The sequence below is a fragment of the Papio anubis genome, chromosome 1 (genome assembly GCF_008728515.1).
Source record: "Papio anubis isolate 15944 chromosome 1, Panubis1.0, whole genome shotgun sequence".
NCBI lineage: Eukaryota > Metazoa > Chordata > Mammalia > Primates > Cercopithecidae > Papio > Papio anubis.
This window is the reverse complement of record NC_044976.1, coordinates 160619840-160645036: the sequence shown is the minus strand read 5'-3', so window position 1 is coordinate 160645036 and position 25197 is coordinate 160619840. Positions and strand designations below refer to the sequence as shown.

Sequence of the window (25197 nt, the reverse complement as noted above, 5' to 3'; positions counted from 1 at the left end):
CTCTCTGTCCCCTCTGGGATACATTTACCAGGTCACTTGTGAAAAATTCCTAGTTCCCTAAATCTCTTAAAATCCAGCAAGTGAGAGAAGTAAAACAATTTAATGATGGCTTCTTGATTTACACACAACTCTAAGACAAGAGAAGGGCAAAATTTTCTCTCCATGCACTGGTACAACGAAGTTCAGCGACAAGAGGCGACCCAAGGACAGGGGCTGCGGTGTTCAGATCCACGGTCAGCCTCGAGTCTCGTGTTCCAACCAACCATCTGGCTCAGCAACTGTGGACACTGGGGAGAGGAGGGACTGCCCAGCCCCCTCAAGCGCGGGTGAGGGGACCGGCAGCAGAGTATGCAAGGGCACTCCATGTCCCAATGGGAGAAGTGCACAGGGGACAGGGAACACCAGCTTCCAGGTGCGTCCTGAAGACCACAGTGGGCTCAGGGGGCCCAGCTCTCCCATCAGAGCTGTCCTCAGGGCTGGAGCTGGGGCTGAGAGGGAGGTGGTGATAAGAACCACTGCAGAAAGGAGCACATGCTGAATGCCGGGCCATGCTTTCCTCCCAGACACTGAGTTCCTGAAGACCCAGCTTTATCTTCCAAGGGTAACAACATTCCCAAGACTCGGAGCTGGAAGGCGGCAAGAGTGGAGCCAGGAGAGACAGACTGCATCCACGCCTGAGGCCACCTCAAATGTCTGCATTCCCTTCGGGCCTGCCTTTCCCCTCCCTTCCACCCCAAAGACCCAAGGAGACAACAGAGATCGGAGACCGCATCCCTCTTCCCTAATCAAAATAGTCAAGTACAATATTTCTAAAGTTAGGGAGGAGGAGGAAAAATGCCATGGGCTCTTAAAGGGAAAACTGGCACCGAGGGAAGGGAGAAGCAGCCCCCCGCTTTGTCCAGCCTGGAAGCTGGCAGCCATGGTGTTGAGGCCTTGACCCAACCATATGAGCCCATCTAGCTGAGCATCTTGTGCCGATCGAAGACTGTCTTCCGCTGCTCCTGCACCTGCAGCTTCCACCGCTGCTGGGCACCTTCCACGCGCTCCAGGACTGTGTTTGCTCGGGGTCCCCCGAGGGATGCAGCAGCTGCTGCCATAGAGCGAGCATCCTGTAGTGGGAAGGAAAAAAGAGAAGATCTGGCACGGCAAGCCAGAAGGGTCTCAGGTCCTGAAAGTCTGACATGGAAAGAATGACCCATGAGCAACCCCAAAGCCTGACCTTCCCCAGACTGGGAGGCTGGGCCTCCCCAAGTGCTGTGGGCTGAGGACCTTGCCTTGTCATCTGCAGAGCTGAACAGTGTGCCAGGTCTGCTGGAGGCCTTAGTGTCTGTAGCATCTGCAGGATGGGGTCCCTGCCCCTCCCTGGGGCCTGGGAAAGCAAGCACTCCAGGAAGAGTAGGCTCTGCTGGGGCCCCAGTTACTGCCACACAGATAGCTCAAGTGAGGTTCCCAGCCTGAACTCACCCCTCATCATGCTCCATTCCACTATTTCTAACTCTCAAGAAGGATGCTAAGCATAGGCTTCAAGACCTCACTTAGGCAGAGGATTTGATGACATTTGTTGTTTCAGGAATGTACCGAGGTGCCCCCAGGGCTAGTACTAGGCTAGAGAACTCCCTTGCCCTCCCTGCCATCGCCCAGGGAGTGGGAGGAAGGCCCAGGGGCTAGGGTCTGGCTACCCTCAGACGGCAGCAGTCTGCTCCAGATGGGAGAAGGTGCCTACTGAGGAGTCTGCACAGATCCAGATCCACGGGATCTTAGTTTCTCTGGGAAAGAGGGATGTGACATCACTCAGGGAGTCTGGCAGGGATGGAAATTCAGAGCCGCCCCAGCATTCCCTTTGCAGAGCCCACTCTGGCCCATTCCCTCCTTTGATAGCCGAGGACAGCTCTGCTTCCTCCCTATCTGCCTCTGCTGATCCCCTTCCCCTTTGCTTTCAGAACTGTTGCTGCCGTCAAAAGCATCCTCCCCTAATTACCACTTCTCTGCCTCTGAAGCTCCGGAGCCTCTGCATTTCCTGCAGGACCTGAACCTGATCTTTGGAGAGAATTAGAGCTGAGGGCCAGGCCTGCACCCCCGTGGGGATTTCCTCCCTAGCTTTCCCTGCCTCTCATCTCCTGCCACACATCTCTTAAGGGATTAGTGCACTTCTCTAAGCCCAGAGCCGCCCAGTAAATGCAACTTTGCTTCTAATGCCCCAAGCTGGCACGGCTTCTGTCACCATGCAGCTGCTAGGCTGGGGCGAAGGGGGGTGGTGAGGTGAGGGTAGGGTGGACAGAGAATGAGCTGGCAGTGAGGAGGCTGGGAGAGGATTCATCATCATCCCCTTGGAGCTCTGAGGACTTCATCTTGTGAGCGCTCATCTCTAAGCTGCATTAGAGATGGACACTGCCTTCTGGGAGCCTCCCGTCCCAGTCCTGAGGAAGGCTGCCTGTGCCAGGCTAGGTGAGGCTCAGGCAACACCTGAAAGGCAGGTGTGGCCATGTCAGGCAGGGGGCACACTGAGCTTGGAATTAGGACTCCTGGGTTCTGTTCCTGGGCTGGGGACCACCTGCCCCCTTCTAGCCTCAGACTCCCCTAGGCCCGTGTCCCAGGTGGAACTACAGGTCCACAGCGGGGGCTGGGAAGGAGCCATGGCCTCAGTCACTTCTGAGGCAGTGTGTCCCTGAACAAGTTACTTTATTTCTCCAGGCTTCAATTTAATATAATAAATGTAGTCATTGAGACTTTTTTCTGCTCTACAGTCTTTAGGAATTATAGTTATCGAATATTACCCCCCCCACACACACACACATACACACACACACACACAGTGAAAAGGAAGTTTCATAAAACAATACTTAGTGTAATGCATTCTGATATTCTTTGCTCTGTTCCATTTTATTTTTTAAAAAATCCTGGTCATGACTCACAAAATTCATTTCATGACCTAATGGCTTGTTTGAAATACACTGGTTTAAGATTAGTAGATTGTATGGCAAAGTTAAACAACACACATATAAAGCACTTACTACCCTGGCTGTCACAGAGCTAGGGCTCAAGAGACCTTTGGTTTCTTTCTTCCCTAGGAGTGATGGCTGATATCAGAGCCTAGCTCTGGAAGCCAGTAGGCAGTAAGGCTGGCAGCCTGCTGCCAGGAGAAAGCCTGTGAGAACTGCTGTGCTGCTGCCCCTCCTTCCAGTTCCATGCCTTCCCTGTTCACTGTGCTGACTGAGCTGGCCACAGTGCTAAGACCAAGCCTCCACCCAATCCTGCCTCTGTGTGGCCGTCTACATGAGGTGGACACTAAAGACCCATCTGGGAAGCTATGGGCCCACCGGGACTTGGTCATCCTGGCTCTGGGGGCTGGATTGCCTTCTCTTCTTCTTTCCATTCCACTCTCATCTCTTCTGGGACCGTCCTCCTTCATGACAGGGCTCCAGTGTGTGTGGGGTGGGGTGCTAGGCTTGGGAGGGTGGGGCAGTTTTAGCCCTGCCCTTCTTCCACTGCTCTGCATCTCAGGGGAGCGTCTTGAGAAGGGGAAGCCAGGGAGAGCCCAGAGCAGAGCATTAAGGGAACATGCTGAAATTCACCACATTACCACAGTATCATTTGTTTTCCCTTCATGTAAAGTCTTAACAAACAGCTCCTAAGTGGGGGAAAGCTGCCTCTGAGAGGCTGTGTTTCCATCGCTAATAGTCTGATTAAAAGGTATTAAAGACTCCACATCTGTTTCAGAGACAGCCCAGAGTGAGGCCTCATCCTTGCTTGCTCTGCAGCAAGTATGGTGGGTAGCAGTGGGAGAAATACCACCAACTCCTCCCCTCTCGCCCTGAGTCTGGGCCTCTGGTTAACTCGGGAACAGAAGGGCAGTTAGGAGGGGAGGCGGGTGGAGCCCCTCCCAATCAGGGGAAAGAGCTTGGACATGGATGGGTTCCCAGGAGGTCCCCAGGGGGACCAGACCAGTGTGACTGTGACAAGTGCCACTACGTGCCAGGCGCTCTGCTAGGCACTTTACACAGATTATTCCCAGGCTTACAACACTGGCAAATGGGTAAAACTATCCCATATCGTAGCTGCAGAAACTGAGGCTCTGAAAGGTGAATCATCTTGCTGCCCAAGGCTGCATGGCTGTTTAGTGGCGAAGTCAGAATTTGAACCTATGTATGTATATCTCTTATCCTAGGACCCAGGTGGATCCTTCTTTAGCTGGTTTCTCCTAAGAAGGAGCCAGCATGGACAACCAAAGAGACAGGTTGGTATCTTTCCCCACAGCTAGAGCAAGAACAAAGCACCTCTAAAGGAACCAATGCTCAGGACATCATGCGAGGCCCTCCTCTCCAGCACTGGGAGGACCCAAGTAGCTGTGTGGATAAGCCCGAGCTGATCAAACTAGCCCTGAGCCCTTCAGGCCGTCCCAGATGAAACCCTCTTCAGCCTGCCCAGAAGCACTGGTTCTGAGCTGGCACTGGACTTGGCCCAAGTCTGACCTGACAAGAACACAGGGAGAGTGAGAACCCCACCTCAGGTGGCTCTCCCCTCTCTGGCTGCTCCTCCTCCCTCCTCCCCAATCCTAGACACAGGAACGTGACCAGGCGGTCTCGTCACTTACCAGCCACTCAGCAAAGCATGGCCCTAGTGCAAAGCCCTTTAGCAAGAGGACTATACAGCCTGAGTTTTCCACGTTTGACCCAAATCCTTGCTGCTGTTGCTGCATTCCACTGCATCTCTGCAGCGAGGCTCTCCCTGACCCCTGCATGCTGCGGCCGGAGCCACCTTCCTACGACACACCAACTCATGCTGTTTCCCTGCTCAAAAACCCCAGCTGGGACCCAGCTGCTCACAAGTAAAACCCTGCTGAGCATGACATTCAAGGGCACTCCCAGGGTCACCTCCCCGCTTACCCCCAAGCCTCTAGCTACACTGGTCCATGCGTCCTCTCTCTACCTGTGGTGATCGCCTCACTCAGGCCCTTGTGCACTCTGCCCCTCAGGCTTCCCTCCAGCAATCATGATGCTACTTAAGTGTTAACACCTGATTGAAATAGCACATTCTTAAGGATGAGCAAATACTTGTAAAGCTTCCACGCACACGTTCACAACAGTTATGCTGAGGTAAAAATGATTATGTCTATTCCAGATTTAGAAAACTAAATCAGGAGGTTAGCACCACGGATAGTAAATGGCAGGGCTCGGCCCCTCCCAAGACTGTGATTAACCACAATGCTGTGCTGCCCCACTGGAGGCTCTAGAAGCAACTGTTGAATTGCACACCTTTCTATTCTGCCCTCAGGGGAGGAGGCTGTCTGGACTGCCCTCATCAGTGTGTCTGTTTCATGTTTCACTGTCAGCTCCCCAGGGCTGGGGTCCTCAGCACACAGCTGCCACCCATGTGCGGACAGGAGGGGAGACTGCTCCCCAGGGGCCCAAGTCTTCTCCCCGGTGCCTGCATTTCCAGTTCCCATCATCATCATCGCCTTTCCTTGATTTCCCTGTATGCTCTCTCCCAAACGGGGCCCAGAACTCTACCCACTGCCCCAGGAGGGTGAGCACTTTGAAGACCTCTTCAGAGCTTGGGCCCACACTGTGAGCAGCGACATCCCCAGCCTCAGAGAAACCATGTGTGTCTCTTCAAAGAGGGCCCAACCTGCACATCTAAAACAGCTCTGTTTGCTGTTTCTGCCCCAGCAAACATGCTTGCTTCCTCCTTTCAAAGGACGTCTGAGCCCAGGGATTACGCCTAATGCTGCTGGAATCCCAGGGGAGGCAGCGCCCAGCAATCAGGGCCCACTGAGGCTCTGCCAGCGCTTTCAAAGGGAACATGACAGGCTTTCATCTCCCTCCATGAACGGGGTTGAGGCTGAGGGGGAGGCCTCCCCTTCCTCTTCCAGTTCTTTGCCTCCAGGGCAGGAGAGCTCCTGGCCACAGGAATTGGGAAGAGGGAGCCAAGGGGTCCCTAACCTGAAAAAATGTCCTGACGTCCAGATCTCACCCCTAACTGGGTCCCAAACTCCTGGGGCGTAGGGCCTGAAAGTTCCTGGAGCCTAGGGAGATTTTTCCTTCTAAAGTCACCGAGTTGTACAGGCCTAGGCGAGCTTTCAAGGAACCCCAAGAGGCCATGTCCTGACTTTGTTCCTCTTGGGGTGAAACCCAGAGACATGGCTACAGCCTAGGTACTGCTGCCACTCCTCTGAGTGCCTGCCCCCCAGCCCCATGTTTCCCCACAATCCTTTCCTCTGTGCACTGAGAGGGGCAGTAGATTATCCCTCGTCGCCCAGGACTAGGGCCCCGGTCTCTGTAAAGACAAGTTCCTTGGGTTCTGTCTAGCCCCAATGCCTTGTTCATCCTCCCTGCAGTTCAGCGGTCACTCTCCCATCCACCCTGAGCTGGCACTGAAAATCCCCCTCTGCCAGGAAGCCTTCCTTCCCAGACTAACACAAAGGGAAGGGTAACTTTCCGACCCCTTGTCTAGTAAAGAGGGGCCTCCCAAGGCATCTGGCTTCTTCAGCTGACCATCCATCTTATGAAGCCAGATTTTACTGCCAGCCTTTATGTTTCCTGCTGGTTCACCTGCTTTTGGCCATCTTGGGGCTTAAATCCCTGAGGGCAGACATAAGGTCTGTGTAAATCTCAACACCGTGCCACCTGCAGGTTTTCTGAATACACTCAGAAAAGCAGGGTTGCTGAACCACAGACAACTGTGACCTCCAGACCACACAGAATCACAGGAGGTGAGGGGATGGAGAGGTGATGCCAAAGAATGGGACCGAGGGCACTTCCTTACCCAGCCAAGGGCACCCAATGGGATCTACCTGCCCCAGGCCAAAACCAGCCAGAGTTGGCTGCACCCTAGGTTAGGGTATCAAAGAGATTAAACACAACCTTTTATGACCTTTTAGAACCTTGGGTGAGAGGTGAGGGCATGTCATCCTGTCCATCCCAGGGCCGGAATCTCCCCTACAGCAGGGAGCATGGCTCGCCAGCTTCTATGTGCTGCAGCCTGTCACAGCCTACTGTCCTCTCAGGCAGTCCTGCTACAGGTTAGCCAATCTAACCCCTTCTTCCTCCCAAGGCTCATACGAACAGGCTTCAAATGAGGAGCACCCCAGGTCTCCTGGGGGTAAGAGAGACCTGGGTTCATAACCAGGGACGGTAAGCTGCCCTCCCCAAGCTGCCCTCCCTCCGGCTCCCTGGCTAGGATGGCAGGAGACACAACAAGGCCATGCCCCAGAGCCATGCATTCCACGGAAATCATTGGGCTGCATCTCTCAATTACTACCCCAGCCAGGACTGCAATTACCACATTACCCCTAATCGCTGAGTGTTTATTAGCGATGCTCCTCCCCTATCAGAGCTGCTATTACTCTACATTAATAACCAGGTAGGCACACGAGGTTTCCTCTTGAACACAGACCACCCAACTGCCAGTGCCACCACCTCCCAGGCCCCAGCTCCAATGGGGCGAGGTTCATCCCCTCTGCTCCACCTTCGGCCAAACTCATGTCAGCAGGAGGCTGGGGGCAAACTGGGAGCAGTCCAGGCATGTGCGCAGGGTGGGGCGACACAGCCCTCGAGAGCAGGCAGGCTCCCTCCCTGACCTGCCCTTCTCTTCACTCTTCATGCTGGCCCAGACCCACGTCACCCAGGCAGCTTCACACTTACACTTGAGGTCCTGGGTCCTCTTTTTGGTGAGGAACTGGCTCATGGTCTTGCAAGGGAGCCCAGCCCACCTGCCCCATAGTTAGACCATGCTGTCTACAGGAAGACTCCTAGCTTCCTCCTTATACTGTGTTAAATCTCTCCATCCCTAGGTGAGGCTGAGCTGTCTCCTACAAACTTCTGAAGGCAGCTATCATGTGTCTCCTTTAGTTGTCTTTTTTCCTTTAAGCTAAATAACTCTCAGTTTCTTCAACTAATTCTCCGAGGCCTAGCTGAGGCGCTTCCCCACTAGATATTCCTTATGCATATGCATGAGTTCACTCAGGGCATCCCTCCATCAGTCAATAAACAGGAGTATCTTCCAGCAGCAAGGCCCTGGGGACAGAGCTCAGAGTGGAAGCAGCAGCCAACCCCGTCCGCCTCGGCTCCATGCCTCTAAGCAGCCCGCTCTGCTGTCTCGTGCGCCCAGCTAGCTGGTACATGAGCGCGTAAGTGGGGAGCCCGAGGCACACAGGCTCACTCGGGCAAGATTCCCCTAGACCACCTGGGGAGTGCAGGGCTCATCACAACTCTGCTCAACATGTTGGCGCACCACGTCTCACTCCCACCAAGAGTCCTTCACCTGAGCCCTCCTGTCCCCCTGGGTTTCCTCGCCATGGTGTCCACAACTTTTTAGTATGAGGATGAATGGGAAGACGATGAGAGCGCTTGCTAACTGCGCTGGCCCTGGTCCAAGCCCCGTCAGCTCCCCACCATTGCATGAGCTCCTAGAGGCCTTGCAGGCCGTCTGGGGTCAGTGGTTCCCCACTTTCCATATCAGATAAAGCCAAGCCCCCTTAGCTTGACATTTAGGGCCTTTAATAATGTGGACTTAATCTACTGGCCAGCTCTCTATGCCACTGTGCAAACACCCCTACCCTATGCTTGCAATGCTCAAACTTCCTCACACGTCCCCCACCCAGCACCACTGTCTACCTCATTCCTCTTCCGCTCTGGAAATCCTACATTTCCCGCCAGACCCTGGAGCTCTGGTTTGCATTAAGCAAGTGTTCAACAGATGTTTGTGGAATCACTTGACAAACAAATTAACTTGCCGCCTTCCAGTCCACCAGCAGCTTGTCACCCATGTCTGAGCACGTGGGGAATATTATGTGTATCTATGTGTGACTGGCCCTGGTTGGCTGCACCTCCTCTGCCGGGAAGCACAGTGCAGCAGGATGACATGGCTCCCCTGGCTTGTGCATGGAGCCTGCCTGATGCCTGGTGTCCTGCTTCATCTGGAAGGGCAAAGGGCAGGTCCCTGCTGAGTCTGGGTGATGTGTAGGACATTGACCAGAAAAGCAACTTGAAGCATGTGGGGGAGGTGGGCCCTAGACCTAGGTGGCGCTCCTCTGGGTTTTGCCCTGGGGACACACATGCAGGGGCCCAGGGCCTGGGCACTCAAAGCCCTCTTACCTCATTCTCCTCCTCATTGTGCAGTTGCTCGGTGTACGCATCTGGCTTTCGGATCAGAGGGTCCACCAGCATCAGGAAGGCCATGTAGAGCAAGAGGGCACCCACCACGGACAGGTAGATGACAATGATGACCTGAGGAAAAGACCAGCGTGCCTGTCAATCAGCATCTGGGGCCAGGGCTAGAAATCCGTTTCTAGTCTTGGGCCATCTGTGCCTGGCTGGCAGTGACTCCTCGAGTGGTGCACTAAGAAAGGACTTGGAGGCAACGTGGGCTCAGAGGGAAAGCATGCCCCGAAAGGAAAGGGAGGGCCTACTCCACAGAGGAAGCGCTCTGTCCTAACTTGAGGGAATCTGCACAGCAGGCATCAGGGCAGCAGGCAGATGACAGAGGAAGAAGTCCGGAGCCTGATGCCCTGAGAGGCTCGCGGGGTGGAGGTGGGAACACAGGGCCTCCCTGGCTGTAGAAGAGTCCATGATGAAGGGTGAAGCAATCAGAAACTAACAGCAAGGAAGAACAGGCTGTGGAGAGGCTGGAAAGCTGAGACCAGGAAGAATAAGCCTGGGCTGGGGGCTCACTGCTCCTGTGGAGAGCAGGACGGATGGGGCACGCTGGCCCACTCACAGCACGCCCCTGCGCAGAGTGGCTCAGGCTGGTAAGAAGGCGTGCACTGGGGGTGGAGGTCACGCCTGCCCTCCCACCAGCCCCTCTGCAGGGAGGGGAAAGCCAGGGCTAGAACAACAACTCCATGAATCTCTTACATACACAGTGCTTCACAAGCTCGAGTCATTTTGTTTTTACAGAAAAGATAGATTTAATGAGGCAAACTCAATGTTTCTCAATGTGGGTGCTCTGGGATTTTGGGTGGGACATCCCTGTAACGGTGTTGGTAACACACCTCGGTTATTGGGACCACAAAAGCACCTTCATCCGCTTCTAAATGCCCTCTGTGGGGCTGCAATCATCTGACTGAGAACTGCTGGGCTAGGTCACCCGGGATCCCAAGGCTACCAGACAGTGGAGGTGTGACTCGAACCCAGACTTGCTGACTCCCTCTCAAATGCCTTTCCTAATTCCACAGTGCCTGGCCATTGCTGGCTTCTGATCTCAGCCCTGCCCTGCCTAGACTGTGAACAAGAGTGAAAAAAAGAACCTCAGGACTTTCAAGCTGGGTGCCCAGCTCAGCCAATAGCCAAGTTCCACTGGACCAATGTCCCACCTGATTGGGGCACCGTGTTCACGCCTGATTAAACAGGTCAAATAATCAGACCTCACCTGTACCCCAGGAAGGCGGAAGGAGAACAGAGGCTGGGTCTTCAATAGGCTGAAGCTGAGGGGCACCTCCTAGGCAGGAGGACTGGGGGAAATGGGAGGGATTAGGAAGTTGTATCTGATGAGGTCCCCATGCCAGGAAGTTCCCTCCCGGCCAAACAGGGAGCAGCGGCGACATCTGGCTCTGAATTTCAGGTCTCAGGCGTCTGGTCCCTGGAGGGTGAGGCCCACTGGAGCAAGTTCAGAGAAGGAGAAAGACAGTTGCAGGAGGGGCTGCCTCAGGTGGGAGGATGAAAGGAGTTGAGTCTGCACAGGGCCCTGGCTGGGAGCGGTGGAGGACAGACAGCTGCTTTGTCCCTGAGTGATGAGAACACAGAGGAGCTACAGCACAGGGCTCCCTGGAACAAGCAGGAAGGACAGCAGTGAAGACCAACACCCCCCAAAATGTGCCTCAAAAGGAGAAACCTGATGGAGGACCCAGCAGTGCCTTTAAATATGAGAATTATTTTCCAATGCTATCTACAGACTCTTCAAAGGATAAGCAGAAAAAAGCTACAAACTGGAACAGAAAGGGCTACATTAGGCAGGGCATGGTGGCTCACACCTACAATCCCAGCACTTCGGGAAGCCAAGACTGGAGCATTGCTCGAGGCCAGGAGTTTGAGACCAGCCTGGGCAAGATAGTGAGACCCTGTCTCTACAAAACATTTTAAAAATTAGCTGGGTGTGGGGATGTGCACCTGTGGTCCTAGCTAATCAGGAGGCTGAGGTGGGAGGGTTGCATGGGCCTGGGAGGTCAGAGCTGCAGTGAGCTGTGATCATGCCACTGGACTACAGCATAAGCAACAGAGTCAGACCCAGTCTCTAAAAAACAAAAAAAAAGAGAGAGAAATGACTGTGTAATCAGTGAGCACTGTGTGTGCCAGGCGCCTGGCCCGGGATTGTTAGAACCTGGACTAGGAAGCTGCACTGGGAGGCTGGGGGTCATGGGGGTCTCTGCTAGGGCAGCTTCACAGCCTCCAGAAGACACAGGAAGTTCTGCCTGGTACAGAGGAATGAACAGAGACCTCGTGACGTCTGTGGTGGTGACTGTGTCTATCATCTCTTTACTGAATTCACCCAAATAATCAATGAGAACAAGGTTCAGGAAAACACAAAAGGACCAATCTGATGTTCTCCCAGCACCCAATACCCAGCCCTAGTTCACAGCTCTGACACTTTTTACAGGAGCTTAGTCACTTTGGAAGCTTAATTAGACTAAGCTCCAGGAGGGCAGGCCAACCTCCCCATTGGCAGCATCTGCCCAGAATATAGCAGGCACCGAAAAGAGATTTACTGGATGAACAGAAGAAGGGAGAGGAAGGAAAAAAACTGGAAAGAATGCAGGGAAAAGGGAGTCTCCAGCAACTCTCCCAGGGCTCTCCCCTCTCACTGTAATGGGAACCACTGGAAAGAGAGCAGAGAAGGGAGCTGGCTCCAGGAAGGTTTGGGATGTGGGTCCCGGTGTCTGTACTAGGCCAGCCTAGAAGCCAGTCTCATAGCCGTTGGAATGTTCCAGAATAAAGTGAAAAACTGTGGGTGTAGACCAGCCCGCGATTGGGGAATGGAGTGTGGGAATCCCACTGGCTTCCTGACACCCTGGCATTACCTTGATGGTGGTGGTGCTGCGCTCCTCGTACCTGCACTCGCACAGCAGGCAGTAGGCCTCCACGTCATGGCCAGGCACCGGCATGGGCTCCACCACGTGCAGACAGTTGCTGCAACAGAGACAGACAGGGCTGTCGAGGCAGGGCCACCAGGTCTTAAAGCCTCAAGACCAGGGAAGCAGGCAGCCAGGGGAGCTGAGAGGTAGGGACTAGGAAAAAGTGAAGGGTGCTCCCAGAGAGGACTGAGGGCTTATAAAGGATCAGACTGGCAGAATCCCTTCCCAACCCAAAGCCTCATAGCCCATGCCCCTTGCACATCAAAACCAGCTCTCCAAACTGCCTACAGTGTTGGCACCAAAACCATCAACGTTCCCAGAGTTCTACCCACAGCCACCTTCCTCATCTCATGCTATGTTTTCCCTGCATGTGCTCATCTGTCCCAAAGGTTTAACTCAGAAGCTGATGGATCTTAGATCAGAATCTCCAGCCAGGGCCACTCTCCTCTATAAGCTACAGGAGTCACTATTTGTATGTCCCATAGAGACTATGAACTCTACACCCGCCCCTGCACACCCTTTGCCCCCCACTCCCTACTCCTGCAAACTGGCTCCCCATTCGCAATGGCAGAGAACACCTCTACCATCCACTTCACTGTCTGGGTCAAACCCTGGAAATCATCTTTGACACTGCCTTCCTCTCATCTATGAATCCACCAAAGGCCAGTGATTTTACTTCCCTAAAAATTCCTAGAATTCATCTCCTTTATTATTTCCCACTGCTGTGTCTTAGCTCAGGCCCTTATCCTATCTTCCTTGGACAACTGCGCCAGCCTCCGCACTGCCCTCCTGCCTCTAGTTTGGCCTTTCTAACATGTACTACCTTCCCACAGCAGCCGAGTAGTCTTCCAGAATGCAACTCTGGTCATGTCATTCCCCAGCTTAGGCCGGGTCAGTGCCTCCACAGAGCCCCTAGGGCCAGTGCTAACTCAATTGCTCTGCCGGGGGTCCCAACCCATGTCACTAGAGTTCCATCTCCTGCTACGCCTCCCTCACCCATTTTCCCATCCTCCAGTCACATGGATCTGCCAGGCTGCTCTCTGAATGAGCCACACTCACACGCTCACCAGGAGGGCATGGCTTTGCCACCTCGTCTCATCTTTTAACTCTCAGCTCAGCTGCCTGTGCCCAACAGCCAGCTCCTCCCAACCCCCCGCCAATGTACTGCACTGGAATCCAATCTTTATTTGTGCTGTCTCCCCAGGAGGTGTACGTTCCTCGAACACAGGGTTATGTCTTATACATCTCCATATTCCCAGTGCCTAGCTGGGTGCTCGCCAGAGCAGGCTCAGTAACTACGTGATTCCTAAAGGAAGAGTAGACCCACTTAGCCCACTTTCATCTAACAGCACTCTTGCATAAGGTGGAATAAAGATCTTAGGTTCCACATCTAAAAACAGGGAAAGAGGCTTAGGAGGCAAAGTGGCATCTCCACAGTGGTGGTGAGGCCAGAAACCAAATCCAGATCCTCAGCCACATGTCTTTACTTCTGACTCAGCCTTAGTGGGGCCTGGGCTGGTAGCTGGCTTGCCTCAAGCCTCTCATTCCCAGCCTTCCTCAGATCAGCATGGTTCCAACGTGTTGGGTTCATGGACCACACTGAGAAAGCAAAAAACTCTACAGAACGCACTTCATCACTACCAATGGAAAAAACCAAACTCCTCGGGGGTGTGCAGAGGTGAAGCAGGTGTCATGCTGCAGTGCACCTGGGCTCTGTCCTGGCTCTGCCACCAAGTGTTCATATCCTGGGCCTGTCCTCTTCTCTGTGAGATAAAGCAGTTGTACCAGTTAATCTTTACAAAGCCCTTCCAGCTCTGACCGGTGTCCTGCAAGAGTCAAGCACAGCTCCCTTCTGAGCTATAGGGCTGGGTTTCTGGCAGAAGCATCAAGGGTGTGTGATATAAAGATCGTGTGTTGGAATAAGAATGGGATGTGCTCTAAAAGACTCTGTTCTCCTAAAAATCCATATGTAGCATACAAGAGTTTATCTAAACCTTTCATGATCCAGTTCCATCTCTGTGTCCAACATGTTACTCCCTGCTGTGAGCAGGTCTCCCCTGTTGTAACTGAAAGTACTGCTTTCAGGCCTTGCACACTGTTTCCTCTGGGAGGGAGGGGTTGAGGGGCAAGGCCAGGGTCACCCAGGGTGCTTGGTTGTCATTCCTGTCCAGAGGGAATGCCATCTTCCCTTCTCCAGGAAGTCTCTACAAGCCTCCAGATTCCTCCCTTACGTGAGCTACACTGGGTCTTGGGTCTAGGTCATACCAGTACTGCAGTGGGATTTATGGATTTCTCACAAGGCCAAGGTGTCAGGGGCAGTTTGGAAGGGCGACCTGAGTTCTTCACTGTGGGATCCTGCTACCCAGGGAAACAGCAATAAGGAGCTGAAATACTTCTGCTGTCTCCAACTCTCCTGTGATAGTGGGCAATTTATTTAACTTCTCCAGGCCTCGGTCTTCTCATTTACAAATGGAGACTGAACTTGGTCAGTGTCTTCCAAACTGTACTCTTTTGGGACCCATGGGAACCACTGTACGGTGGGGTGGTAGTCAGGGAGGGGCCGAGGGACACTTCCCTCTCAGCCAGAGCAATTCCGACTTTATGTTTTATAGATTTTGTTTCTAAAATTGATTTTGTTTGCAGAGAAGTTCTATTTTAGCAAGTCTGAAAGGCAAGGAACTAGCCAACTTATTAAGTGCCTTCCTGCTCTGGGAGTGTCTCTAATAACACATCTCCTTGCCAGACCCACCAATGGGGCAAAATTGGGGTTTCTGCCTTTTTTGTGCATACAGTTATAAACTCTCAACACTAGATGGCAGGATACCAGTAAACATAGGAACACACATGGCTTGGCCATTAAACCTGAGGACCGCATCTCAGATGATTCTGGCTTTACTCTGCACAACCAAGGGGAAGGGTGCAAGTGTTCTTTAGCAGTGGACCAACATGACAGCAAAGTGAAAACGTGGCAGGGACTAGAAGACCCACCCAAACTGGCCTCCTGTAGCCCTAGCGCTGAGGTACTCAGAATAATGTCAAGGCCCCACCCTACCCTTAAGAGGCTCCAGGCAAGCACATGATGACTCCCAGTCAAGGTCAGTGTTACTGGGTCCTAGACTCCTGGAGTCTCTCCTCCAACCTCACCCACCACCCTTAATGGAGCTGCCCTGAGGTTCCTGATGTAAGGCTATTCATCAGGCAGCCCCTTAATTCTGACTTCTAAGGAGAAGAAGGAGATAAACTATAGCCTGAGAGGTCTAGACAGGACTCCGTCCTCTGCAGGCATCCAACCTTGGGTTTTCAGGCCATCTACAGCTCCAGGACAGAGAGAGTGTTCCTAAATTTGCAAGTGTCTGCCTGCACAAGGAGTGTGGGATATAGCCTTGTTATCTGGTGAAGGGCTAAGACAGCCCATCAAAGTTTTTACTGATGCTATCTGAACTATAACCACAAGATACAAGGGGGTTACCTGGACTTCTCCTAAGTAGAAGGCTAGTGCTTCAGGAAGAGCCCGTTTTCTCAGTCTGTGGTGTAAGTTTCACCATGACTATCTATGTGGCCACCAGTAAGGCATGATATCAGCTAACATTAATATCACCTAACATTTATATAAGCACTTACTATGTGCCAGGTATTGTTCTAAGTGCTATAGTTACCTGTGTGCACACACACGCACAACACACACACAAACACATACTTAACACTCAAAATACTGCCACTATTTACAGTAAGGAAATCAAAGTGCAGTGGAGACTAAGTAATTTGTCACACAATTAACAATCGGCTAGGCTAAATTTGAAGTCAGGAAGATTGAACACCAGAGTCTGTCTAACTAGACTGCCTCTCAGAAAACCAGACAGTCTCAGAGTTGGAAATCCAACTAGCTTCAAAATTCTCGAGTGTTGCTCCAGATCAACTACATCCTAAGCACCAAAAGAAAGAAAGGTTACTGCTTCCCCCGACCCTCACTCCATATTTGAACAATCAAAATCGGGGGGTGGTGGTGGTACTGGGAATCTGTATTTTCTCAAAGCTCATCTGCTTTGAGAAAGCAGGAGAGGCAGCACTGACCCGGACCCCTCATCTGATATTGATCTCTTCTATAGTGACCTCGTCCCATCTGTGCTCGGGGCCCTCCAAGTACGGAGATTCCTGACTCCTAAAACTGCCTAGATTTGAAATGCTCCCTCAACTCATGCTTAAGTCAGTTTCCCTGAAGCTTTGGCTCCAACTCTACACCAAGAAACCCCACTGAACATAACTGATCCCCACCAGTACCTGCTCCCACAGGTCCCACTTCCTATAACATGCCAGCTCTTAATCAATCATCGTGTGCCCCCAAGTCCTCTCCTCTTTAGGCTCTCCTTGCTTCCTTAAGCCATTCCTTCCAGGACAATGTGTTCAAACTTCCCTTCACCGCACTAGTCTCCTTTCTCTGAATGAATTCTGGGTTATTCTTCTCTTTTTAAAAGTGAGGTACCCAGAAATGAATTCAAGACTCTAAATTATTTCTTTGGGCCTCTGTCTCTGCTATTATAAAATGGGAGCAAAATCCATCCCACCTACCTTACAAGGATGCTATGAGACTGGCACAGAATATCACATGTAACAGCTTTGCAAAAGCATTAGGTATCCTACAGTATGTGGTCAGAATACCTACGTCTCCCAACTTCTCTACTACCATTCTGTATGCATCACTAAAGACCAATATTCAAAGCAAAACAACAAAAATCCGCTCCTCTAGCCAGGGACCACCCAGCTGGAGTTCAAGACACCTGGGTCCTGTTTCCATAGACAGTTGACAACTATGAAATTGGTTCTGTGACATGAATAATTACTCCTTTGAAAGGCTCTCCATAGGAATGGGAGAGCATGCTTATTCTCCAGGGTCCAAGAACTCTAGTAAACACCCATAACTTCAGCCAGGTATAGCAGCCAGGGGCCTGTGTGTAATGCCTTACCAGTCCTTCTGGGACACATTCTGGTTATAAATGTGTCCACTGATGTTTCTATAAGGTGGACAAATGCATTTGCACCGGATGTCTTCAGAACTCTGGAAGAGAAAGCACATGTCAAGTACACAGAGACTCTGCCTGGGTTCAGGTTCTAGCAAGGTTGTCAACTTTCTGTTCCCTATCCTGTTAGGTGAACCATATCTATGCTCTTGCACTTTCTCCATCCCCAAGTTCAAGTCCAGCAAGGACTGCCACTGCAGGAGGCAAGCTACAGCACAGGGTCCTAAAGACAGAAAATGTCCAGGTGGCAAATGAGACTCACAGAAAGTTGTCTAGGCCTGCGAGTCCCAAAGTAGGTACTTAGAGGAATCAGGGGAGAGGGAAGGGGGGAAATGCGTGTGTGTGTGTGGGTATGTGTGTGTGTAGTAAAGTGGCAGTCCTCTACCCCGGACCCCACACTTGTGTGTGCACCTCTGTCCAGTGGACTTAGCAGCCAGCCTCTTCCCCACATTCCATCTCCAACTTCTTTGGTAGGATTGGGGAAACATAAAGGGCAAGGGTAAACAAGAAAAAGTGGGTCATTTCTGTGGGCATACTCAAGCAACCCCTTTGAAAGTTCTTCCCTTCTGGAATGAGTAAGAGACACCACCATAAATGTCTTTATTAATTAGGAATTCTGAGGAGAGAATGGAAGCAAACCCCTGGCCTTAACCTTACTTCAAAGCCTGGATGATCTTTAGTTCCATAGATCTATCCAAACAGCTCCATAGGAATGTAGCCTTAAAGAATGGAAGTTATCTCAGGAGTCCTAGAACTTAGGTGGGTCACCCTTAATAATGGAAACTTCAAACTGTATAGGACTTTACACTGACAGGGCATTTTTACATTGTTATGTAATTTGATTCTCCCTAAGCAGAGTAATAGATACAGCTGCTGCTACAGGTGGCAGTACTAGCATCCCTAAAACAAAAATTCGAAATGCTCCCAATCTCAAACTTGTTAAGCACGGACATGACCACAAAGATGATGTTAACACTGCAGAAAAGCACCTATAGACATGGTAAAAATGTGTCATGGGCTTCTTGAAATACTACAGCAGAGTGTATTCATAACAGAACAAGAAATTGTGTCAGTCTATAAAATCAAAAAGACTTCTAAGACAAAAGCTTGTTAATGAATCAGGTGACTGGCAAAAACATTTTTAAAAACCATCTGGCAGAATGCCTTCTCATCTCTAGAGAACCCACTTTCTGGTACCTTTACGGCTTCAGACACTACTTCTCACCTAAAAAAAATACTGTGCACAGTAACCTTTAATCAAAACACAGCGTCACAGCAGGAGACAGAAAGCCTGATGCTGCTGTGTCTAGCAGCTGATACTCTGGTGATGCTACTGTGCTACCCTGAACACATCATTTATTTTCACTGTATTAATAGTACATCATATTTTTTACTGTTAAAAATTTATTTGTAAGAAAATATTTATCGGTAGCATATAAACTCATTGTCAGGAACGGTGGTGATGCCAACCAACCAGACTATTCACATGGGTGCCTGAGATAGTGACACCTTTGCTTTCTGATGGTTCAGTGTAGATAAACTTTGTTTTATGCAGAAAATTATTGAAAATATTGTATAAAATTATCCTCAGGCTATGTGTATACAGCATATATGAAACATAAACGAACTTCAGGTTTAGACTTGGGTCCGCTCCCCAAGATACCTCATTTTGTTATGTGCAAATACTCCCAAATCCAAAAATATCTGAAACGAAAAATACTTCTGGTCCAAAGCAAAGGAAGGTACGGAGAACTTAGATAACTTCTCCAAACTTCCTTGCTGGAAGTCCACCACTGATCTGTCTGATCCAGAGTGAGTCAGTGCCCTGTGCCCCACCCTCTTCCCCGGCACTATCCTTAGAGAGGCCAGCAGCTTTGAACCTGAAGACCACTAAAAAACAGTATGGCCCATAGGTGAGTGACAGGCAGGCTTAAGGAGCAACTAGCTACCTCTGAGTCAGCCCTGCAGACAGGGTGGCCGTGCACGGTGGTCGGCGGTCGTGACCAGGTGCTGCAGGCTCACCTCCCTCACCTTGTTGGCTTCAGCTGGGGGCACCAGCAAACACCCGACCACAGCCACCAAAGATAAGAGCTTCATGCTTATCAAGCTTGCTGGGCCAGCAAAGCCGGACACCTGGAAAAAGAGATACAGAGTCGGAGAAGGGGAAGGTGGCCACGCTGCAGCCAGCACGCTAGGCCCTTAACCATCCTGCCAAGAAGTGGGAATGGGGTTGGGGGCTGGGCTCCAGGATTCCAAGGCCTGCTAAACTCGGTCGCCAAACCCTGCTTTCCATCCCGCACAACTCTCCGGCTCTCCGCCGGCCACCTGGTGGGCCCGGCAGAGGGGGCCTCGAGAGGACACCGCTGCCAGGGGCCTCCAGTTCCTTCTCAAGGCCCGGCTCTGACCCGCGCATCACGTCCCACTGCCCTCCGCCATCTCCGCCTCTGCCCGCCCCGCAGCTCCTCCCCGCTCGGGCCCGACGGGAACTTTTGGGTGCGAGTCTGGGACCCCTGCTCCGACGGCGAAGGCCGGTGCCCACCACGCCCAGAGGTTTTAGGCCAGACTGGGACCCCCAGTACCCCCGCGACCCCCGTCCCCTCCCCCAATGCCGCGTCCACGAACCTGCAAGCCCGCTGCAGCCGCAAAAGACCCAGCGGGCCCCGCCCTCTCCTAGCTTCTATTGGTTGCCAGAGGAGCTCGTTAGCACAACCGCGCTGTCGCCATGGCAGCAAGACCCGCCTTCACCTGGGCGTGGAGACTCTTGCGCAAGGGAGAGGCGGGCATTTCTCAAACCCGACCAAATCAGAAAAGGGAACGTCAGCCTTCCAAACTCCTGGGGAAGGGTCTTGCCTTTGTGTGGCCTGAGAATTCCCACTGCAGTGCTTCTCCCTTCCTTGTATCATAAAACTCAGCTTGTTTCATCTTACTGTTTTAGAGAGAAAGCGCTTTATGCACTGTAAGCTAGTAACAGCAACAAAAACGATGTGAGATTGAAGGGCTTTGTCCTCATTCAAAATCTGGAAATGTTATTTAGGGATCCACGTCTTTGCTGCAGAGGACTTTCTGCGCGGCAACGTCTCTACCCCTACACACACACCTGAGAAGGAGAAATCGAGGGTTGGAGAGGGGTTGGTGTGGGCTGGGCCTGTGAAGAGTGTGCACAACAGCGTCCTTTGCCTGGTCCGCCTACCCCATGCTGGTGCTGGGCCTGGCGAAATGGGGCAAAGTGTGCATGGCCAGGATGCAGGGGTGGGGGTCCCCAGCTGCTACAGGGCAGGTGTGAACTTCTTGCCAGCTGTGAAGGAAAGAGGACTCATCTGAATTCAGGGCACCAGACCTGGAGTGAGGACACCGGGGCTTTGGCCCTGGCCCTGCTCCTGCCCCTAAGCCGCTGTGTTAGCCTGGAAAACATACCTCCCTTTTCTGGGCCTCAGCTTCCCTTACTTCACTTATCTGTAAAATGATTTGGTTGGATTATAAGATCCCCTTCAGCTTTGATATGTTGGGATTCCTTAGGGGTGGGTGGGAGGGGTATCAATATGGCCCAAACTTGAGGTTGGTGGCTGGATTAGCATATGGGCTGGGTCCAGGTGGAATCAAGCCCCTCGAAGGCCCTGTGAACTGAGGTGGGCACTTATCTGGAGGCCATTGAGTTTGTGTTCCTCTCTCCAACGCTTATGCCTTATTCCTCTTTATATCCTTGCCACCTGGCAGAGTGACCTGCGCTTGGTGGGTGCTCAGGAAGTGTTTGCTAAACTGAATTATATAGAATTAAATTAAACCTAGTTGGCAGGGAGCAGGGACAGGAGGCCTGTGGTGTGATGCAAAGGTCAGGGGCTTTGGAGCTAGAGTGACCAGGGCAGGAATCCTGGTTCTTCCCTTCCTAGTTGTGTGAATTTGGGTGGTTTCCTTTAGGACACCGCCTTTGGGTCTTTGGAAGTCTTTGGAATCCTTTCGGAAGTCTTGGTTTCCATGCCTATAAAATGGGATAAATATTACCAAATTTTCAAGGTGGTTGTGGGGATATAATAAGTTTACATGTGCAAAGCACCTAGAACAGCATCTGGCACAAAGAGGAAGGCTCTATAAATGGCAATGTTAGCTCATTGTGGAGGTCAGAATGGCTGCTTTGGTGAGCAAGCTCAGGCAGAGACAGGATGCCTACCTCGTGGGGGCAGAAGAGATAGTTCAAGTACTGGAAAAAGACACTTCTTCCCCCCGTATACGTTCTATGTGGAGGTGGGGACTTTCATGGGGACAAAAGCATGGGACTGAGTCTATCACCTCCAATGGATGACCCTCTGACAGACAACACTAAATATGCCCAATGCTGAGCTCACCATCTTCCTCATCAAACAGAAGGGAGGCCTTCCACTGTCATTTGGCATTTCTGCAGCTCCTAGATTATGGCATCAAACTATCTTTGACTCCTTTCTCCTATTTCCACATCTTGTCTATCCAGGTGTCCCCAAGAAGTAGCTATTGTCACCCTGCCTGTATGTTTCCTCAGCTAGCATTCTGCTCCCTGAAATGCACTCCCTTCCTGTGTCCTCCTAGTTTCATCCTATCTTCCTCTAATTCTGTTTTCAGCACATCGCTCATTGCTCAATAATCTCTGGTAGCAAGCACTCTGTTGCATCTAATTCAGACCCCTCCACTTGGCAACCAAGCCAAGTGGTTACCATTTCTGTGCTTCCCCACCCCACCTCATCACTGGTTACTCCCCTCCCTGGCTGTCCCTACATTTGACTTTGCTCATTGCAGTCCTCCATAGGATATTATCATGCCTAGCCCTGCCAGTCCTTATCTTTCATCTAATTCAACTCTCTGCCCAAGCACTTGCCTTGCAGAAGCTTTTCCCAAATAGTCCTACCTGACCCAGGGCACCTCATTCCCATGCATCCTCCATGTGCCCTGGTTTATGAGCCATGCCAGTGAAGTTAGTCTGAACCTATTCATTCAATTTAATTCCATAAACATGTGCCAAGCGCTATCTGTGAGCCAAACTCCAGGGCTCACAGATGCTAGGTACCACAGGGATACAATAGACAAATCATATGTAACTCTGCTTTCAAGTAATGCACAACCTAATAGGAGACCAATCACATGGTCGGAATGTAGCATGAAAAGTGATGTGTTGTAGAAGTGAAGCAGCCTTGTTGTCTGTGGTGACATCCAAGGTTTATTGTCTCCAGGCCATGAAGATCAAGGATGCAGACACACAAAGAGTGAGGTTAAGAGTGGAAATTTAATAGGTTAAAGAAAGAGAACAGCTCTCTGCTACAGAGAGGGGTCCTGGAAAAATGGGTTGCCGATTCAAGGTGAAATGCAGGGGGTTTTATAGATGAGCTAGTGGGGAGATGGTATCTCATCTATACAGGGCACCTCAAAAAAAGTTAGCACCAGGTGTGCCATCTGCATAGGGCACAAATCTCTGGCAGCCCCCAGCCCAATCTTTATTATGCAGGTGGCTTCTCTGCCTGAGCTTCTCCATGTTGCCCAGTTCTTTCTTACTGTACATGTGCTAACAAAAAAGGGAAGGTAGAGCCCCATGGTGAACATGCCTGGCCCCCCTGGTAGCCCTTTTCTATGAGTGCAGCTGCCAGCATTCCCCCATGCAAGCTTCCAGCTTCCTTATATATGTTTGCAGCCCAATCTTTCAGGCTACTCTGTGTTGGAAAAGAAATGATTTCTAGGACTGCTTCTTATTAGAAGGGAAGTTCTGCTAAGGACTTTTTTGTCCTTGCTGTCTGCCTAAATAATTTCTATCTCCTGTATCAGAAATGCTTTTTCCCGTCAAAAATTTTTTGAGCACTGTGCTAGGTGCTGGGGATGTCTCAGTAAACAAGACAAACCCTGTCCCTGTTCCCACTGAACTTGAAGTTTATTGCAAGAAAATGACAAATCAACAAGCAATGACAATTCAGGGTGGTAAGAGCTGTGCTGGGGGAAGGCTACAGGGGCACTTGGGAAACCTAGACCAAGGGCCAGGGGAGCCCAGAATGGTGGAGAGGGGGCTTTGAGGGCAGTGAGGGCTACTTGGGCTGTGCCAGAGTGGTGGGGGCAGAACAATGTCACACCCCCAAATGTCCACATCCTAATCCCTGGAACTTGTGAATATTGTCTTACACAGTAAAAGGCACTTTGCAAATATAATTAAATTAAGGTCCTTGGTTGGGGAGAGCAGCTTGGATTATCCAGGTGGGCCCAATCTAATTAGATGGCTCCTTAAAAGAGGAACATTTCCTGGCTGTGGTTAGAGAAGGAGATGGACGTGGAAGTAGGGTCAGAGAGATGCTATGCTGCTGGCTTCAAAGATGCAGGCAGGGGCCACAAGACAAGGACTGTGGGTGCTGCAAAAGCTGGTCAAGGCAAGCCAATACATTCTTCCCTAGAGCTTCTAGAAGGAATGCAGCCCTGTAGACACCCTGATTTTAGTTCAGGAACACCTTTGTCAGACTTATGGCCTACAGAGCTGTCAGATAATGCATTTGTGTTGTGTGAAGCCACCAGGTTTACGGTAATTTGTGACAGCAGCCATGGGAAACAAATACTGTCGGGAAGGGGATGGGCAAAATTTGGGACACAATTCAGGAGCAAGGTGATAGTGAGGAGGGCATTCTGGTGGGGGGCAGGAGCGGTGTAGGGAGAGCAAAGAGATAGCACTGGGGAAGTGCAGGGAGAGGCATGTAGAAAAATAGCTAACGATTCAATTTGGCTTGATGCCAGGACGAGCGTATGGGAAGGGAGGGCAGGGAGCCCAGTGACATCAGAGTCAGAATGTGAGCCAGGAGGGAGCAGGGAGCCCCTGGCTCAGGGCTCATGGAGAGGGTGGAGACCAGGTAACGTCAGCAATGCACTCTCTCCAGCAGAGGAGGCCTAAGGAAGCTCTGGAGCCTTCCACTGCTTCCTCTCAGGACTTAGCCTTCATCCTGCCCCCAAGTTTGGAGCTCTAGAACTCAGGCCAAAACCCATACCCTCTAGCTCATATCTGCTTTTATCCAATAACCCTAAAATCAGTTTGACTTTACGAGGCGAAATCTTGGCATCCATGCCACAGCTGAGGGTCTGGGTTCCTCCTCACTCCCTGTCTCTACCATTGGTGCTCTTGGATAGGGGATGAGCGCTGTCATTACTCCCAAATGGTGTCTACTCTCCCTGGCATCAATTATATGCCCCTGCTTTTCCTCTAATCCCCACCAAAGCTTATCTGTCCAGTGTCTCATCACCTCAAGCTCCTATGAGATGATTAACTTCCTAATTTTTGCATTAGCAACCATGTCTTAGACACACTAAAAGATCATCCAGCCTAAACAGAGAACAAAGCTCAAATGACAGAATACAGATATGTGTTAACACTCTCAAAGGGGCAGTAATGTGGGAGTACAAAGGAGCGCTTGACCCACCTCTTATAGGACATTGCCCTCTAGCCACAGATGGCAGGTCAGGTGCCTGACAATGTCTTTGAAATAGTATGGGCACCATCCTCAGATACCTGAGTACCTCTTATCTCTCTGGCTGTAGCAGGATTTCTCAGGCATCAGGGAAATGGGGGCACTGAGCTCAGGGCAGAGAGTGCCCTGCTGTGTAGTACCCTTTTCTAGCTTGGCAAGCCCCTGGATAGGCACACTCTTTTTGGCTGGGGTCCCCATATTTGCCTTTTTATACACACACACTGCACTCTCAACACCACTTGACTAAAGCAACTCTTAAGCAAACAGCAATTACACTTTAAAAAAAAGAGAGAGAGAGAGATGAGGGTTTTGCTATGTTGCCCAGGCTGGTCTGGAACTCTTGACCTCAAGCGATCCTTCTGCTTTGGCCTCCCAGTGTTGGGATTATAGGCATGAGCCCATGCGCCTGGCTGAATTACATTTTAATTGAACAAAACTTAGAATAAAAGCATTATTCTACCTAAAGCTTAATAAATGACAAACACTGCCTGGTTTACTATTTTTTATATGTAAATGCACATACAGATGTAATATGCACACCCATATTTAAATTGATATACTAGACCCAGTTTATGTCAGGCATTCTACCAGCAGTTGCCCATTAGGCACCCTGATGTGCACCGTCCTGGGTGCTACGTGTTCTGCTCCCTGTGTTGTATTTTTC

The 25197-nt window shown here is 51.2% G+C and overlaps 1 protein-coding gene across 1 annotated transcript in view; it reads right to left on the bottom strand.

The window, feature by feature from the left end:
• Nucleotides 1-81: 81 nt before the first annotated feature.
• TMEM9 (transmembrane protein 9) overlaps nucleotides 82-25197 on the bottom strand; it is a 36930-nt gene continuing 11814 nt past the window's right edge. Inside the window, 6 exon segments of the mRNA XM_021928767.2 lie at nucleotides 82-1109; nucleotides 9093-9224; nucleotides 12011-12119; nucleotides 17026-17117; nucleotides 19029-19076; nucleotides 19078-19212. Coding sequence (XP_021784459.1) covers nucleotides 957-1109; nucleotides 9093-9224; nucleotides 12011-12119; nucleotides 17026-17117; nucleotides 19029-19076; nucleotides 19078-19176 — 633 coding nt within the window. The 5' untranslated portion in view covers nucleotides 19177-19212 and the 3' untranslated portion in view covers nucleotides 82-956.